Below are 14,141 nucleotides of genomic sequence, written 5' to 3'. Positions count from 1 at the left end.
GTGATGCCATGGACTTAAGTCTGTAGATGATGGAATCATGGTATAGGTTTCTTTCTTTCTTTCAAAACAAATTAGGTTAGTGTTGTGTTTGCAAATATTTCTGGCATTGCAAAACCACAGCTAATCATGACAAGGTGCAAAAATTTGTTTGTACAATAATTTGCTAAGTATTAATTATACAGTTGACACTTATCTTGGCAAATGGAATATGCTGTTAAAGCACAAAGTAAGGTTTGTTTTCTTCCCATAAGCAGTACTTAGGAGAAATGCCTATTACCATATAATTATGCTGTAGGATTCTTTATCCCCTGCATTACTGTACACAAGCTGGCGGGCACAGTCAGGCTGCTTTCTCCAACTATGCTTTTGTAAGCCTGATTCATACTCGGAAAGCTTTGTTGATGTTGGGTCTTTGAATTCTGACACCTACTAAGACTCAAAGATCTTATCAGTTCCACTTATAAAATGAAGGAATGTACACGGCCAATCCATCCTGCCTCCACAAGAAAACATCAGAGATCTTTCATATAAATGGAAAACAAATGACAAAATGTTTGAACTATTTTCAGGGAAGCATTCCACCTGGGGAAAATGCTTAGTGTATATTAAACCCCAGCCAGCAACAAACATTTTCCTCTTAGGGCTGTCAGTGTTTTTTTCTCCCACAAAGTATATAACAGAGGTAATAAAGTGCCACTGAATATAAAAATCCAGAACTCTTAAATATCAAATTCCTTTGAACTTTTAGTAACAGCAACACTTCCTACCTGCAATAGCTTGGACACCAACACGTAAGAAGCCTCTGACTTCACCCTTCTCGCTGACAACAGCGACCCGATGAACTAAGGGCACTGGGTATAGCAAATTACTTAGGTATACAAAGGCTCTGCAGAAGAGAAAAAAATGCATCATTGCACATCCAAAAAATGCAAAATTAATGCACTTTTTATGGAGCTTAATAGCGCAATTCCCATAAGATGAGCTCTGGCACATGCTAAGTCCTTAAAGAGCTCCTCGAAGATACTAACAAACCTCCTAAAGATAACAGGTCATATAATGATTTTAAGAAGTAAGATTTTATACGACAAACTCAGCTTTTAAGAGATCATAGAAAAATGAACAAGAGATCTTGAGGCCAATGGTGCCAATTAACAAGCCATAAAGAGGCCCTTCAGGGAAAGAGCACTGTGCGCTCATTTGTACTTCACTTCCAAAGACACCAAGTGTCACAGCTTCTTCAGCACAGTACCAGGCCATGATCAAAAACAATTCGTAAATATCTAATTGGGGAAGGCGAGAGACAGGCGTCAAATGATAGAGGGACTGCACAGGCTCTTCAGCACAGACTTCATAGTAACACAGGTGAGATTATTACTTGGACAATTTCACACATATATTTTAGCTTTATTATTTGATAGGAATTAAAATAGATCTGATTAGTCAAATTTGTAAGTAATTTAAGATCAACAAATTACAAGCAAGGTTTCAATGTGCACGCCCTGATCACCAATAAGCATCAAACATGAATATTTACTAATGTTTCAGCAGGATATCCCACCAAGTGGCGAGTGTTTGACTCTTTAAATATTTGAAGACACCTGAAAGTCAGCGGGACCTACACAGGAAACTGTGTTTAAAGTCAGTCACTTGCCACCTTGTGTTAGAGGCAATGTGACAGAAGAAGATCCTGCATATTTTTTTTTTTTTTTATAATTTAACAAGAGTTAACATAACATTTAGAGGAAGTCTGCACCCCGTGCTTAAAGTAGAGAAGACAACTTTTCTGGGTGAGTGATTTGTGGAGGGTGTTACTTTCTCTCATACACAAGCAAAATAGCAAATTGGGTTTTGCTTAACTTTTTTGACCACTGCCTGGTCTTTCTGTGGCAACCACCTAACCAGAGATTCTGAATCATATATTCAAATAATGCGAAGCACAGACATTTAGTTTAGTTTTAATAAAGTGTTACAATTTCTGCAAAAGGGTCTTTTATGAGAATGAGCCCTATGATGTAAAAGTCAATTCCATGTATTGCTCAGAGCTTGCTGGTTTGAAGAACATTACACCATCGATACAAAGGCATATACAAAACAAAAAGTAAGCTGATTGAAAACAACACAAGAAAGTGAAAAAATGACAATGAATTTAAAAATGAACAGCATGATAAAATAAATAAATAAATAAATAGACAAACAGAAAATTAAACTTAACTGAAAGCCCATTCAGTCTGCTTAAAGGCAGCAAAGCACAGTTTACAAATGCTAGTGCAGAGAATTACAAAAACTGAAGTAAAACACAGCAAATGAATACAAAACTAAAGCAAATCTACTAAATATATAAAAATAAAATGCAAAGACTTCATTTTTCCAAAGCAAAGCACAAAGAACAGGTTTGTAGATGTTTAAAGTCAAGAAAGGTAATAATACGTAAGACTGGGAGTATGTGGAAACTGTTCATAATTCACTTTGTATTAACATGACAGCATCAAGGTGAGAAAAATTGGGTGAAAGGGCCAGAGGCTTTGCTGGAAACCATCCCTTTGCCAAGCAGACTGAAGAGGGTCTGAATATTATTAGCAGTAAGATTGGTGAGGTTAAAAAAAGGCATGTAAGCAAATAAAGAAATGATGTTGAATATAATATGAAAATAATAACATTCAAAATAAATACAAAAAAAAATCTCAAACATACACTACCCAGAAATAAAAAGAATGTTGAGTTACAACAAAAGTAATACACAGCAATGCCTTGTTACATTTATTATAATAAGAAGCACACTACTGAGTAATAGCCAAAGAATAAAAATAATTCAATAGAAAAAGGCTTTCTACAGCATGCCTAAAGGGGGCAACAGCCAAAGACGCTAGCTCTTTCATCAAGGCCAGCCATATCTGCTGTGATTTGGCTAACCCACCACTTATCCGTGCAGACCCACCCAGTTCACCATATGGAGAGACACATAAATACGTTTTAGGATCTTCATTCATGTTTAGTTTCAAATTTACTTTGCAGCCAAACTGGAGAAATATTGCTTTGTAGTGAAATCATTTCTTTTCAGAAATGCTGATAAAGTGAAACCTTTTTAAGGTTTTCAAAAAAAAAAAAAAATACAAAAAGTTTCCATGTACCTCTCCCAAAGATTATTCCCATGGTTTAGTTCTTGTGTTTGTTTTTCGCTGTGAGAAATGACTGAATAAATGTCTCCTAAATACACATTGGCCAGTTCAGTGTTAAGAAATCTAGAAGCGGAATTGCTTCTCAGCAAGAGTTAGAATCCGACTGGCAAGTTTAGTTTTAGAGAAAACTATAAAGGAAATGGGAAATTGTAATACTTCTCACTGTAAATCATAGGGTCATTGAAAAAGACTTCCAGGATTAGAAATACGCCATCTATTTAAATACAGAGCAAAATCCTCATATTGCTTTAAGTCTGTACAGAACCTCAATTTTCTGTTATAGGCTTCCAAGTAAGCACCACTTGAAACAGTACAAACAACTGACTTGCCAAAATTACAATAGAGACAATTAAATTGTGCAGTAACGGTTGCATAGTTTTGGTGGGATGTACCACTTAAGAGTATGAACATTGTAGTTGTGGACCGAGAGTGAGAGATTCCCCCAATAACAGCAAGTGACATTCCATTTCCATCTTGTGAGGCAAATCAGCAATAATTCATAATGAAATTGTCTATAAAATGAACAGTTTTAACACAGCATATTTTTCAAGTTGCAACATATGTGCCTTTCTTTTTCAGACCATCTATAAGGAAATCCATAATTCAAAAAAGTTATTTCCTACAGAATAAATACAATTTCTTACTGACATACTATATTGCAATGAGCACCATGTATGAATATAACGGCGTAACTAATAAAGCACACCTAATGTTACGAGTACAAGTGTTGGTTAGGAAATGGAAAACATTGTAAGATGTATTGTAAAAACAAGCACCACTTTTATATATATGAAGTTAGTCAGGCAATGAAATCCCAGAACTCCTTCCCAATGACCCAATGTTCAGTAAGTATCATTAATAATAGGTATAAAAAATAGCAATTTTCCATGTCTCACCAATTTTTTTTCATCAGATAGAGAACAGACTCTCAGCATTTTTTTTAATCAGAGAGTGAACAGAAATTACATATCACAGATTTTTTTTTTCTTTTAAACAGTTTCTTTAAAAAACACCTTATCACCCAAACATGTTTGATGGAAAGAGCTAGCCTCTCTGGATGCCAGTCCTCCCCCACTGATAGACCTCACCAACCTTCCCACTAAAATGAACCAGGGGGAGCGGTCATAAAATGGGTCCTGCCCATCGCTGAAGAGGTCCGACCCCTCTTCAGTCCCCACATCTGAGCCTGTGTCGTCCACAAAGGCCTCGTCGTCATACTCGTCCATTTCATCCTGTTGTTCGTCAGCCAGCTCGGTGATGTCCGAGTCGGCAGTTGAAAAGGTGGGAGACGGAGTGCGATCTGCAAGCCGCTCATTCACGCACCCATGGAAAATGGGAGAACTGGAATGCAGTCAGGAGAAGGGGCAGGGCAGGAAGCAAGACAGTTATATAGATAAACAAATAAAGAGATGTATTAGGAAATAGAAATATAACATGACAGTGAATCAAAGTGTTAAGCAAGGAACAAAGCCTAGACAAAGAAAACAAGCCATGTTCAGGTCTCATTTGGTCTGCAAGCTCAATTAGCAATTAAAAAAAATGAAAAAAGCAAAAAAAAAAAAAAGAAGAAGAAAAAAAAAAAAAGAAAAACCACTCGCACAATTATGCAGATTCTTAATTTGAAGATTAAGATCATTGCAAATTTGTAATGTTGCATTGTAATACCACCTAACAACAAAACAAAAGTATTGTAAACACACTCTGGACTGACAAGAACCTTTTTTTGACAACGTCTAGTTCTTATAGTCATCTAGGACAGGGGTAGGCAACGTCGGTCCTGGTGAGCCGCAGTATGTGCAGGTTTTTGTTCCAACCCAGTTCCTTAACGAGAACTCAATTATTGCTGATGAAGCACATATTGCTTAAGTGACATTTTGATGCTTCATTTTAGTGGTCTCGCTTGTTAAGGTTCTCCAACCTTAATTGCTTATTTCAATCTTAAACTGCTGCATTCAGTGTTTTAATTGCTCCTTATTAGCAATAAGATGTAAAAGACAAAGCAGCCAGCAGTTCTCCAGCTAGCTTTTTTCCAATTACATCTGTGTGTGTTCATCATGCACTGTTTAATTTAATAAAACACTTAATAGAAAAATGTGACAGACTGAAAATGATCTGTTTTAGGCTTCATATCATTTGGATGATATCTTTGGAAAGGAAAAAAATCTACGATATAAGAGCCTTACATTGCACAGACTAACAAGCCATAAAATTAAATAAGGTCTGAGATTGGCAATGATTGGTTTCTAATTAAGCAATTGGGTTGGAATGAAAACCTGTAGCCACTGCGGCTCACCAGGACCGACGTTGCCTACCCCTGATCTAGGACATTGGAGAGCACTTCTATACATTATTATGGAATCTGAAAATGTACTTGTAAAAGATGGGGCTACTAACCAGCAGTGTTTATAATTTGAAACAACTTTCTAGAGAAAGAGAAATGAACCAGAATTCAGTCACCATGAGTAACCGAAACCTCACATTTGAGATAAAAATGTGTATGCTGACTGAAGGAGAGTAGCCAAACTGTTGAGTGGATACTCACTGTATGCTTTGTGACATTCAGGCCACAAACACTTCTGAATGACAGGAAGGTCACATCCCGCCCCTTTAGGTGTACCCTGTCTGACAGAATATATCAACTGACCCAAACTTTAATGACTAGTGTCAGAATAAGTGCTACAGATTCAATATACAGAGAGGTATGACACAGTCCTCTGGCAGTATGTGTTAAAACCTGAAGGAGATTGTGGTCCAATGTTTACAGAGAATCTGTTTCTACATACTGTATTATAACGGAGAAGGCATGAACTTAATGATTGAACAGTTTTACTGTATACCAGAAATGTGACCAATATAATGAACATTTGAAAAAGGGCTTAGGCCATCCTATTAAGAATTAATTTAATCTGATGTGATTTTTCTTACATCTGGTAGAGTTTTGCAGTGTACAGACAAGATTTCAGTGCTGCATAAAATGGCTGTATTTGCCTCATCCAGGTAGATGCTACACATTGGTTGGTGGCTGAAGTGGCTCCTCGCTGTTTATGTAAAGTGCTTTGGGTGTCTAGAAAAGAACTATATAAATATAATTATTCTCCAGAATGGTAGTGGTATTATGGCCGTCAAAAACATATGCACCATTCAGAAAAAGACAAGTATAGTGGGTAGAAAAAGTCATCAACTGGAGCAAAGTTTTTATTTATATTTAATATTTGTGTTTAACTTAACTTCTTGATTAGAAGACTATTTCTGTGGTTAATGGGGCACATCATTTAATTAAGTATGGCATAGCTCCTGCTTGCCCTCTCTTTATCTAAATAAAATATCTAGTAATAGATATTTTACATTTATGAGAAAATGAACAAAATATGCTGTGGACCAGAGTGGATTAGGGCATCTCTACCGCCACCGTTTTTTTCTCTCCAAATATTTTAATTAACAAATTCATTAGATTAACAGATTAGCCACCCTATATTGTTAGCATTCTGATGGAGAAATAAGACAAAGAAGGGATCAAACTTTAAAATGCAAGTGATTTTTAAACAAATTAACTCCTGAGGACAAATGGCCATAAACAGACTCAAGCAATCATAAGCAAATTCTGCATTATTTAGAATTTGAGCAGACAAACAGCTTCTCATGAGTTAACTCAACAGCCAGCATTGACCTTAAATTAACACGCTTGAGGGAATAAAAAACTAAATGCCACTACAGTCCTACACTATATGTGCTTGAGATGTGTTGCATTAAATTTAAATATAAAAAGATTTGGAAGAATTAGCCTCTTAGGATGACAGCAGCACGGTGTGAAGGCCTAGGAAGTGACATTTAAGAAATTGCTCACATATGATAATCTGCAGTCTGATGTTGAATTAGATGTCTACAGTCTTTGGTTTAAAAAGCGGCTTTCCACTGTAAAGGGAAGAAAACTAAACAGAAAAACTGAATAAAGCTGTAGAACGATGAGCCCTATTGGGATGAGATTCTGCAGATAGACATTTCAAGAGTTACAAAAGTAATCATTTTGGGATGTGGTGTATACAGTTTTGAAAACATGACACTCTGTGACTATTTTAATTACAAGAGGTAATGGAAATAAAGAATTAACTTGCTAAGGTTTGACAAGTATAATTCTAAGTGATAAGTCTTTAGATAACTAGGATATTTATTTACTTTCACCCAATTCACTTCTGGGATGAGCTCAAATCCTCATCCATTATCCATACTAGGTTCCAGATGGCGTTTTTTATGTGCTTCAACAGAGAGGGATGGTATTAGTAGAAACATTACACTAGCAGGTATACACAACAGAAAAAAGGAAATGATCAGATAATTAATACTAGGTATTCAGACTCCAGAACTTCTTTTACACTTTGTTGCCCCAGATTTTCTCTGATAGATTGTATCAGGGTATGTTATTCAAAAGTCAGTAAAGTTATATGCATCAAGTCAAATTAAATGAAACATGATGGGGGAAAAAAACTATCAATTTAAAAAAATGAAAAGCATCAGACGTGAAATGAAAAAATAACATTTTAAACAAGTCAGAGATTTGATTACAAAGAATCAGAAATCTGAAGAAGGGTATACAGCTGTTTCAGAAGCACTGGACATTAGGATTTGGGTCAAAATTTGATATTATCAAAAAGGACTCCGATACAGGGTATGCATGCTGCTCGAAGAGAAAGAAAAGAAGGCTAATGTTCTTAAAAATAAAAAAAAATTAAGTGGATGAAAAGCATTACCTTTTTTTTCTCCCAGATGCCAAATCAAAATGAAAAACAGTCATTCAAAACTGAAGACTGGTTAATAATTTATAGAGAAAACAGGAAGTTAATGGTCTGTGTGTACCTCATGGCATGGTAATTTAGTTAAGGCCCAAGAACTTTAAATGTAGCTTTCACTATATTCAAAAAATATTTCAAATTTGGAAGATTGTAATTCAATTCTTGATTGAATTGGATGCCAAAAATAAAGATAAGCAAAAATTTACATATAGTAATTGAGTAGAATAGCGAGAGATTCATGAGATAGATCTTGAGACTTTAAGAACTGATACTGAATGGTTTAATTGAAAAATAATGATTAATCAGAAAATCTATATTTTTACCCAGGTCAAGGGCTGCAACTAGGACCCACACAGAGCTAAATTCAAAGGTTGTATCAATGTGTATGTCATGTACTATAACCAAGTATTTTCAGTATTAGTGTCAAGAAATCAATTTCCATAATTAAAACATTTTTTAAGTTTAATGAACCAATTTAATGTTTTTTCTTAATAGGTAATTGACACATTTTTTGCCTTTAAGTTTAGGCAAATAAAAAGGAAACAATGAATTCCAATATACTGTATTGCGCAAGTGAATCACAATAATTAATATTTCAAAACTATTGAGAATCAAGTACTGGATAATATCTTGCCATCTGCTCCCTAGCAATTCCTCCATCACTACTGAACAACTACCCAAGCCAAGTTTCATATATTGAATGGAGGTGGAACAAAACAAAATGAATATCACATTGCCTAAATCTAGCTGTTGCTCAAAAACAGTTTTTGAACAACAAGTACACTCCTGAAGCAATCTACTACATGACCAACTGTAACTCTGAATTAGTAACAGCAGTCAAAGGCTGCAATTAAAGATGATGTTCATGGAACAAAAATCTCTAAGGCATTCCATGACAAGGCTCTTAATAATTAAGAGGCCAGAAAGAACTCTTAGCTAAAAAGCAATTTTATTCTTGTACATAATGTGCTTGAAAAACATCACCTACAGGACAATAAAAATATGTTATGGAAAGTTTCATGGCCTAACCATATTAATAAGAATGGCTTAGTCTGAATAGTTATGTGTACTTCAAATCAAACATGTGAAATCATCCACATCATGAATAATGGTTCTAATAGCATCACATAGTAGCATGTTACATAGAGGTAAATGAAATATGAATAGGGCACAATAAAAAAACTGTACTCATCTAGCAGAAATTCTAAAATGGGGAAGAAGATTGTGTTTCAACAGAGGAAAGCACACTAGCAGACCAAATGAAAATCTAAAACATTCACATAAACATACTGCAGTGGCCCATTTATAGATCACCTTAATCAACAAAATCTGTGCTCTAGAAACCACTGTCCATCAATGTTACACAACCAACATGACACGACTAGACAGATTTTGTAAGAAGAATGTGCTAATATTTGTTCAGGGTAGTAATCCAAAAAGACTAGTGACATACATTAAATCTATTTCAACAAAGTACTGAGTTTAAAAGATAAAGCTGTAAAAATGAAGACATTTCAGTTTTAAAATTAAAGACTTGTAACGCTCTGTTGTTTACTCTTGCATGTTTTTGGAACGGCTCAGTAAAGGACAATTTGCATTTTATTGATTTTATTAAAATCAAATAACATTCCATACAAGCAAGTCAAGTTAAACAAAACTAGGTTCGAAACAAATCAACCCCCACCTATGAGAAAGAAAGCTAGGCCAACAGAGTAAAACATTAAACCATTAAAAATAAGTAAATAGATAAATTAATAAATGAATAGAAATAAATATAGTAAAAAGAGGGGAGAGAATCCACTTCCTCGATTTAAATGCTTATTCTAAAATGTTATTGATTATATCCTGCCAGGTTTTGAAAATGTTTTGTACAGATCCACTAAGTGAAAATTTTGATTTTTTCCAATTTTAGATAATATATAACATCAGTTAGCGACTGACTTAAAAGAGCTGAGTTAGGATTCTTCCAGTTGAGCACGATAAGTCTACGTGCTAGTAGTGTAGTAAAGGCAATTACAGTTTGTTTGTCCTTACCCACTTTAAGCCCTTCTGGAAGAACATCAAACACCATGTTAGTGGATTAGGAGGGATTGTGACACCAAGGCTGTCTGAAAGGCATTTAAAGATTTTGGTCCAGAATGATGTTAATTTGGTGCACGCCCAAAACATGTGGCCCAATGAGGTTGGAACTTGATTGCAACTTTCACAGGTTGGATCTTGCCTGGGAAAATTTTGGACAATTTTAAACAAGACAGATGTGCTTGGTATATAAAGTTGAATAATTGTATGCTTTGCGCATATGGAGCTTGAGTGAATTCTGTGCATTACTACCTTCCACTCCTTTTCTGAGATGTTGAGTGAGAAATCCTTTTCCCACTGTACTCTTGGATCTTTGAAAGGGAGGGACAGTAAAATGATTTTATATATTATGGAGATGCTGTCCTCAAGACTGGTCAATATTTTTTACGGAATAGAGGTAGGTGGGAGGTGAGGAAAATTCGTCAGGTTTTGTTTAATAAAGTTTCTAATTTGAAGGTAGTGAAAGAAATGTGTTGCTGGAAAGTTAAATTTGGAGTGTAATTGTTTGTAGGATGCAAAGACGTTGCTATGTACAGATCTCTAAGTGATTTAATCCTGAATGTTTTTCAGACATTAAAAACTATGTATGTTTGAGAGGGTGGAAATAAGGCTGAATACATTTTCAAGACACTGTACAATACTGCTGCCTGCAACCTGGGAATAAAAGCATGAACATTGCTTTTAAAACTTCTAAAGTTATGCAGTAGCTTACCTGCCCACCAACTTAAACCAGTGGAAACGGTCATAGAATGGGTCATTGCCAGTAAGTGCATTCTCCCCATCTTCATGTGCAGACCCCATTTCTCCTGCCCGATCATACATCTCCCGCATGAGATCAAGTCTCTGTCTGGAAAATAAACATAGAAGATGGCTTCAAAAGCTGCACTGTGATAAAAAAATGATTAAGCAGCAATAACCACAGAATGTCAACAAAAAAGGCTAGAATGGATGCTGGCCTCTTACAATAACATTTCAGTTCATTTTTGGGGGAAAAAGGGGGCAATTTCTACGGCTGCTTCAATAACAATAACATACTTCACAAGAGGTTAATATTTACTTCAGTTTCTCTAGTGACCAATAATGTGTTGCTCCATTCTTGAGGTCCTGGACTTCGACAGCCACCACTGTACGGGGAAACGGTCGCAAATCCCGGTTCTTCTCAGCTTCAGGTGGCAGCAGTTCAGGAGGTAAAGGGGAGTACAATGTGTCTGTGAGCAGCACAAATTGGAACTGCACCTGTCGAAACAGTGAGCAGAAATGTTTGTACAGGAAAAAGGAATACAGAGTGAAAGAAGAAAGAAATAATGCAAAAACATAAACATAGAAGGCAACAGATCTCAGAAGTGATCCTGAGCAGAAATACATTTACTGGGAAGTGACAATTCATCCTTAATAATAATAGAGTACATTATCTGAAACAAACAACTAACTGCAACAAATGGAGATCCTGAATACTGCACAGAATTAAAAATGAGTTGGGATACATGTGAACAACACTGAAAGCATCCTTACATCTTTTCCTCTTCTGTCAGTCATTCATTCTAAACAACCTCCCAGGAAGAACCTAACATAAATATAGTCTAAGAAGGTCAAGAGTGAATATAAGAGTATGTAAATACTTCAAGACATTTTCTGTAGCCCAGTCCCAAACAACTAATGAATGAAGACTAAATCAAGACACTGGAAAAGTAACAAAAGCAACTGCCTACCTTCTTTTTCAGCTCCACACTGATCGCATTTGCCTCCTTCAGGTAGACAGCACTACCCCATAGTTGGTCTCGAAGAGATGTGAACTGATGATATTTCCATTTTCTGAAAGCCCATTGAGCAAGCTCAAACTCATGTGGAGTCCACTGGACTGTAATGCAAAAACAAATGTTGATGATAGGAGTCAGCTTCACCCTAGCAATGAATACTAACACCAGACTGTCAACATCAATGATAATGGTGTGAAAAGTGCTGTATATAAATCAATCTGCATGGTATGCTGCTTTCTTGACAAGTGTATGTCTTTAAATCTTCCTCACTCAAAGCACATTTATTCACTCCAAGAGAAGCTGGGGTAGGGTGAACAATAATGACCTAAAGCAGATGAAAGGGCAGTTTCTTCACCAGCAAAAAATTAGCATCATATCTTTCTCATTAGTAGAAAATCTAATTAGTCAGTCCTGCTTTTCCATAGCATCTTTAGGTACAGAATCCAAATGGTCTCTCTTGATAGTGATTAACACTGATTGCCAATTAATGCTTTGCTGCTTGTTCTAGCACATTCTTATATGTAACCCATTCTCTTACAGCTCTCCAGTTGACCTATTCCTGGTTACCTTCCTCACACACACTGTTCCAAGATTCTCATGCTTAAATACTAATCAGAACGACTTGCCACCCTCCTTATGATGAGTACATAGCTGCTCATACCCTCTTCATCATCCTCCTCTTCTTCCTCCGTGGTTTCAGCAGTTAGTGACCGTGTTTCCACTTGTTTCTGCAGGGCCTGAAGCTTGCTCTCATATACCTACCAATGACAAAAGGAGAAGTTGTAGAAGAGAAAAAAATTATTAAAAGACTGCTGAAACAGAGATAGTTTATATTGCATTCAAGATCCCTGGAAGCATGCTAGCTCACCTGTGTTCCTAGTTCTGGAATTTAAACCAATTATTCTGATCTGAACAGAAAAAGGTGGGAACATACGGGGCAGAGTGGTGGCTCTGAGGCTAAGGATCTGTGTTGGTATCTAGAAGGTTGCCAGTTCGAATCCCCGTCATTGGCAAAAGTGATCCTACTCTGTTGGGCCCTTAAGCAAGACCCTTAACCTGTAATTGCTCCAGGGGCGCTGTACAATGGCTGACCCTGCGCTCTGACCCCAAGGGATATGCAAAAACTAATAAATACTTAATACAAGAAATTGTATAAGGCGAAATAAAAGAATAAAAAAAATATATTCAAAATTGTAGTAATGGAGGGAAAACGATAAAACAAGTGGCATGGCTTATGATAAATGCCATTTCTGTCTTCTTTATCCAACATGGCATCTTAAAGCCACCGCACTTGCTTGTTTGCTCAAGTATGTTGAGAGTAACGCCAACAACAGTAATTTGTTTTTTGTTTTTTTTTTTTAATACACACTCATTTTAGAATGCACAGTGAGATAATGGTATACCTATTAGCATCTAGATAACTAAAACATGTGCTGCTTATCCCTTCTTCCACAGATACAGAACCAGATATTGTTTGGCATATTGAAAATAGCTGACCACCACCATGTTCATGTGCTTCATTAAACATGCGGCTCACAATGGTCATAAGTCTACATGCCCATATATACATTTACCCATAGTTATAAGCACATCAACATGTCTATACACCTATGTACTGTATGCTCTACTGCACGTAAATACTGTATGCACAAATCCAGTGGTAAGACACTCATATTCACACAGAACAACCATAAATGGAACAGGAAGTGACCCTTTATGGGCTTCCAAATGTACATTTCAACATGGCCTCAAACCAGCATGTTACCATACCTGTTGCTTCCTGCTGAACAAGAAAGATGCTTCCCTCCATATGCTTTCTGTTCCATGTGTGAAGAAGTGCAGATTCCATTTTAGTCAACAGAATGCACCAAGAAACACACTTTTTTTGCTAGCTAGTTAGCACGATTTTAAGTTACTCAATTTTAAATCAATTTGGAGGCTTCAACATTTAAGGAACACATTTTTTTGGTCTAACAGGATACCATTTGGCGTAGCTTTAGCTGTTCTCAGTTAATTTTTATTTTGTATAGCCCTTATTCAGTGTTCATTTGCTGTATACATGGTCTTCTCCTACCATATTCCACTTTAAGGAATAAATGGTGATATGTTTCCATTTTGTTAGTCCCTTTCCCATTTCTGCCTTATTGTATGTAAGAAAATGTGCTTCACATGAATGTATCACAAGATCATGTATACAAAATACAGATACACAGTATTGGCTAGCATGAAAAAATGGCCAAGGCATCCAGAAAATCTATGTTAAAGTCAAACGTAGCATTTTATTTAAAATTTTAAAATATTGCCAGTGTGAACTCATTAGCTAACACTGACCTGCAAGGAGT

The 14,141-nt window shown here is 36.1% G+C and overlaps 1 protein-coding gene across 1 annotated transcript in view; it reads right to left on the bottom strand.

The window, feature by feature from the left end:
• The window catches only part of kif1b (kinesin family member 1B), a 193,838-nt gene that overhangs the window by 45,946 nt on the left and 133,751 nt on the right, over nt 1-14,141 (bottom strand). Inside the window, 6 exon segments of the mRNA XM_051931432.1 lie at nt 768-886; nt 4,269-4,517; nt 10,755-10,889; nt 11,100-11,278; nt 11,752-11,900; nt 12,461-12,557. Of these exon segments, the coding sequence (XP_051787392.1) occupies nt 768-886; nt 4,269-4,517; nt 10,755-10,889; nt 11,100-11,278; nt 11,752-11,900; nt 12,461-12,557 (928 nt within the window).

Source organism: Erpetoichthys calabaricus, chromosome 8 (assembly GCF_900747795.2).
Source record: "Erpetoichthys calabaricus chromosome 8, fErpCal1.3, whole genome shotgun sequence".
NCBI classification, from domain to species: Eukaryota; Metazoa; Chordata; class Cladistia; order Polypteriformes; family Polypteridae; genus Erpetoichthys; species Erpetoichthys calabaricus.
The sequence above is the reverse complement of the archived record's forward strand: the minus strand, read 5'-3'. Positions and strand labels throughout refer to the sequence as shown.